Consider the following 5,537-nt stretch of genomic DNA (forward strand, 5'->3'; position numbering starts at 1 on the left):
ATAGTCAAGGGGGATCATAGCCTTGAATCAGTTTTTTTTCCTATTTGTAGTATAAATCTTCTTATATTTAAGACAAGGATCCAGAATTGACAGAGAGCAAGTTTATTAGCATCACAGGGTGCTATTTTCCCCCATCCCATTCAAACATCCAGGTCTGGAGTCCCTGGTCATTTGGTAGGTTCAACCTGGAGGCCACTGGAGCTGTCGGCCCCCAAGTACGTGAATGTGTAGGTGGTACACAGACTGTGCACCCAGCTTGCCATCGTTGATCACTGAAATGGAGTTTTGGGTTAGGGGGTGAGGATTATGGGAAGGTCAAAGAATGGTCACAGAGAGGGGCAGGTATGAGAATTCACCGTCGAGGGAGGGGCTCAGGGGCTAAACATCACTCACCAAGTCGGTATCCATCACCCAGCCCCTCAGCCTTTGCTGTTTTCTTGGCCACAAGGAGAAGGTGTCCGAGAAGCTACAGGGGAAGGGGAGGGAGACAGGTTGCTTCATTTACAGGGAGCAAAATTTCTAGAGGAATACAGGGCTCCCCCAGCCAAACCCTGGCCCTGTCCTTCCCACCTGTTGGTCTTCCTCTTCAGCCTGGCTAATCCGAGGAATGGGCTTCTTAGGAATGACCAGAAAGTGCACAGGAGCCTGAGGGGCCACATCCCGGAATACGAGACACTGGGAGCAGTGACAGGCCAGAGGCCACCATGTTACTTCCACAGGCTGGATGGTATTTATGAAATTCCTAGGGAGTGGGTCCTAAGGGCACCGCACCTGCTGGTCCTCATACAGGATGTCAGCTGGGAGGCTCCGATCCAGGATCCGGGAGAAGATGGTTGGGGCCGCACCCCCAGGAGCTGCCTGCTGGGCCTTGGCAACTTCATTCCCATCAGTCACACCTGCAGCTCCTCTGACCTGCGGGCGGGTCAGACACACCCAAAGGAAGAAGTTGGCAATACTGTCTCTCATGTCCTCAGGTGGGGCTGGCAGAGGCTGGACTCTGACAGCCATTAACTTCACCCTTCTAAGAACCTATTAGTGGTTCCCACTCAAGGGGAGAGTTCCTCACTTTCAGAGTATCAGCAGCAGGGAGTGGGTCCAGATAGTGCTGGGCCTGGTTAGATAACAGGCAGTATGACAGGGCAGGACTCAGCAGTGTGACCGAGTGCTACTCCTGAAGCACTAAGGAAATCTATCCCAGTTCAGGGGAAAGGGTGCAGAGTGAGAACCCCGGAGGCTTACGTCCTGGTTCCTATTTTACTGCTTTTTTTTTGTTTAGTAGTGTGTGTTTAATTGTGTGTCTAGTCACTCAGTCCTGTTCGACTCCCTCATCTCTTAAGACTACTTTGGATCTCTTTGTAATAAGTTTCCACTTCCATTACTTTTTGTCTGATCTTTATGCTGTGTTACCTGTTTTATTTAGGTTTAATACAACTGCCCTGTTTGACACAAGGGCGTCTGGGTGTCACACCTGACCTCTTACTGTGAATTTTGCCTCCAGTCTTCCTGAGTCAGTGGAGGGAGGAGTTGAGCGCACACAAGCCCAGCCCCAGGGAACTGAGGGTAAGTCCCAGGTTCCCGGGGGCTGAAAGAAGGCTGAAGTCAGCGGTGTCACACTGGGAGAAAGGGACGAGGTGCATCTGACTCCTTGAAGCGTTCTAGTAAATGGGGAGAAGAATGGCTCCCTCTAATTCTGCAGGGCGCACGGAGGAGCTGCGGGCTGGTAGGCCTTCGGTTGGCTGGGAGAGGGCAGCACATCGTGCAGTGACCTAGTGTCGGCCTCGGGGTCAGGGCCTGTGTACGGCATCGGTCATCGCCGGCTCGTCTCTCCCGCGGCGAGGTTTTAAGGGAGGCCACCGCGACCATCAGTCCGACCATCACTCCAGAGCCCTGGAGCCTGCGCTTCGGGAGGGGCAACGTACCCCGCCGGGCACTCAGGCTGCGGTCCCGCGAGGCCTTAGGGCTGCGCAAGCCGGGGGGAGCCGAGGAGGAATGCAGTCCCCGGCCCTGGAGGGAGTCAGAGCTCGCGGGACCCCGTCCTCGCCCCACAGCCACCTCTCACCTGCACCCCCCGAGGCCCTGCCACCGCCACCGCCCGACGCGCCACGCAGAGCCCGGCGGCCAGCACCACGGCCGCTGCCATCTTTCCCTCGGCCGCGGGAACCTCCCACCTGGGCCAGCACTCGGGCTCTGCAGCCTGCTGAGGTGGGGCGGCCGGGAGCCGGCGAGCGGCTGCCATTGGCTGCGGCCGAGGCCGGAAGGGAACTCCGTCATCCCATTGGGTAGCGTTCCTGGGCGCACTCCGCTGGCTCCGCCGCCACGGTCGACGCGGAATCTTTTCATCCCATTGGCTTCTTGTGCCAACTCGAGGGTGAATTTTTTACTCCATTGGCGTCGTCCTCTAGTCAGAGTGAAAGTTCATTTATCATTGGGTCCCCTCACTAGTTTTCGCTGTGAGATAGTTTCTCACTCTATTGGAAGGATTGAGACACCTGGAGGTGGGATTTGCCTCCAATTGGCTCTCAACACAAAGTCGGCCCATCTTAGGTTGCGGCTCCGGGGTAGTGGGGCTTTTACCGTATTGACACTGCCCATTCGGGTCGCGGGCCCCTATTGGTGGGCTGAGAGGAAGGGGGCGGTGCTCCGTCACCTGCCGCTCGGAAGCTCATTGGCCAGTAGGAGGGCGGGGTTTGGAGAGGTGGCCACTCGGTGTTTATTGGCTCCAGAACACTAGTCCGGAAGTTCCAGACCGCAGGAGTAGCGGGGAAAGAAGCGGGTGGGGGACGCCTGGCGAATGGGGCTGAAGGTGAATAGGGACGTGGTCTTTTTTTAACTGGTGGGATGATTACCCAGCATTTCCTCCACAGTTTCAGCCCCTTGACCATTTCAAAGATTAAAAAAAATTTTTTTTCCTTTATTTTTATTAGTTGTAGGCTAATTATTTTTACAGGATTGTAGTGGTTTTTGCCATACACTGACATGAATCAGCCATGGATTTACATGTGTTCCCCATCCTGAACCCCCCTCCCACCTCCTTCAAAAATGTTAACTTACTCGTCTGAGGGCAATTCCTCCTTAGTTTATGTGCTTGTTCACTCCAAGACTAAAGGTTCTGCAGTTTGTTTTCAGAGCGGTTTTGCATTTTGCTTTTTTTTTTTTTTTTAACGGGTGGGGCAGGAATGTCCTGTCTTTGTTGCACGACTAATAAGCAAAGGAATATATGTCCAATGTCCTTTCCTGTTCAGAATAAGCATGTGATACGGTTCGCTCCGTGCCTGGCATTTTCAGTGAGTCTGGCATGTTCGAAAGATGAGGGGAATTGCCTTAGGGCTAGAAGTATAATTTGTTCTGCTGGAATATATATTTTTTGACATCAGAAACATGGGATCACAAAATGCTAATATACTCTAATATACTCAAACCAAGTAAGTTTTAGTCTGATGTTTAATACAGGGCAAAAGTCACCACTGTGTCTTTTTTGTTTTAAAGCAGATGGCCTGAATTATTTGTGGAATGGATAACATTTGGTGTTTTCTTTCATTTCCTTTTCCATAATATATAATACATATGTATTACATATTACATTCTTATTCTACATCCTTTTCACAATTTCCCATAGTATTACATAGTCTATATAAACTTTGTAATGGCTGCATAATATTAATACTTCTTTAAATGAGTTTATTGCAGTAACCATTCTTTTATTGTTGACTGCTAGTTGAATTGGTTTTAGTTAATGGTCATCATGGTGCTAATTCCATAATAACTAGTAATAAGAAATTCTACTTCTGGAGATAGTAATGATTTCTTTTGAATAGCCATATTAGAGAGTCTTTTCTCCTTCCAAAGGCAGTCGTTTGACCCTGCGATTGCCCCCAGGAGTTCTAGCAGTCAAAGTTGCATTCCTTTCCTTGGAAGAATAGATGATCTCACTACATGTGGAAATGTACATTGGCCTTTTCTGTGCCCTGGAGGCTGCAGTAGTCTGTGTGCCCGTGGAGACTGGCAGGAGATAAGAGGTGCTGGGATGTAGGAAGAGGAAACCAGCCAGGACTGGTAACGTGAGTACAAAACACTTTGAAACTGGTTATTTCTTTGGGTTCTTAAAGACACAGGTAGCACGTAGGTTATCCTATTTTATAGACCCAGAAACAGAGGCTCTGAGAGGGAAAGTGACTTGCCTAAGATCATAGAGCCCATTACTGTCAGAATCTGCTATTCTCCTTTAGAATCATGTATGGGCTTCCTAGTCTCTCCCACACACTCACCCATTCTGGCCCCTGGCCCCTGGATTCTCTGCTTCAGGCTCTTGTGATCACTTGTAGCTGCTCTCTGAAAGCTGCAGCACTCTGTGGGTTCTGGCCACTGTCTCCTGTACTTTGATCCCTACCACTGCATCTGCTACTGGGCCTCATTAGAGACTTCTGTTCCTTTTTTAAAAAATCTGTTGATTGCATCCTGGCTTTACTTTTTTTTCTTATTTGTGTAGTCACCTCCCTCCACATCCTCAAGCCTACTTTTGGCTTTTTTTCTGCCTCCCTGACGCTCTTCCCATCACCACCATTAATCTAAATATTTTGCTTCTCTGCTTCTCTGACTTGGTTCCAGTTTCCAACTATACCTGAATCCTCAGTTACCCACCCATCAGATTTTTCTCCAGTTCCCTTCATTAACCTTCCCAAGCCTTTATCCCTCTTCCTGTCTTCTACTGCCCCCCCCCCCTCCTTTCCCTTTCCTCCCCCACCAGAAACTGACCTTGTCTCCTACGTTCACAGGGGAACTTCCACAGAATTCTACTCCCTGCAACTCAGTGAGGGCCCCATCCTTTCTTCCTTCTTCCTGGTCCCAGGAAGTGGTGTTTCTCCTGTCCAGACTGAATCCCTTCACCTCTGCCTTTACCTCATCCTCTCCTTCTGTCTTTGGGATCTGGTTTCCCTAGGCATCTCTCTTTTCCTACTGTATCCTTCAAGGTCTTTTTCTCTACTGTTCTCTCCTAACTACAAAAAATGCTTTTTTCCTAACTAAAAATTGCTTCCTTGATTCCACATCCCCCTGTAGATATTGTCTGACTTCTTCCCTGCTCTTTTCATCTAAGCTTCTTACAGAAATTCCTTCACACTTACCGTTGTTTGGTTCCTCTCTCCACTGCACCACCGAAACTGCACTTTCTGAAGTCACCAGACTTTCTAATTGCAGATCCGATGGACATTTTCAGTATTTATCTTCCTGGAGCCCCCAGCTATATCTGACATCACTGCTCCTTCTTGAAATCCCTCCCTCCTTGGCTTCCTTGAAGCCATTCTCTCTTCCTGATGCCAGAAATAATAGCCTTTTGAATGTAGGTGTGGTGGAGGCAGATGGTTAGATCTACCCTGTCTCCTGCCTGGAGCTCTCTCTAGCCCCCCTGGAGGTGCTAACTCCAAGGTCCTAGGGTGTCTGCCCCAGGCTGGGCTCTATCTGCCTCATACAGAGTCAGTCAGATTCCAGTGGTTTTCTCTTTATTGCTGATCTGGGCCAGGCTCACAGAGGCCTGCGTCAGG

General features: G+C 49.8%; 1 protein-coding gene across 2 annotated transcripts; it reads right to left on the bottom strand.

Annotated features, from left to right (window-relative positions):
- Positions 1-86: 86 nt before the first annotated feature.
- On the bottom strand, positions 87-2,548 carry HINT2 (histidine triad nucleotide binding protein 2). 2 transcript variants are annotated; one of them, XM_061132399.1, is made up of 5 exons: positions 2,060-2,539; positions 772-912; positions 571-675; positions 394-466; positions 87-272 (listed from the first exon to the last, which is right to left on the bottom strand). In XM_061132399.1, the coding sequence occupies exons 1-5, from the start codon at positions 2,234-2,236 to the stop codon at positions 181-183; spliced, it is 588 nt and encodes a 195-aa protein (XP_060988382.1). In that variant the 5' UTR covers positions 2,237-2,539; the 3' UTR covers positions 87-180. The 2 variants fall into 2 exon arrangements, with proteins under 2 accessions (XP_060988382.1, XP_060988383.1); XM_061132400.1 differs by lacking the exon at positions 571-675 and having other exon boundaries at positions 2,060-2,548.
- Between the last annotated feature and the right edge of the window lie 2,989 nt (positions 2,549-5,537).

This window comes from Dama dama, chromosome 29 (assembly GCF_033118175.1).
Source record: "Dama dama isolate Ldn47 chromosome 29, ASM3311817v1, whole genome shotgun sequence".
In the NCBI taxonomy this organism is placed as follows: domain Eukaryota; kingdom Metazoa; phylum Chordata; class Mammalia; order Artiodactyla; family Cervidae; genus Dama; species Dama dama.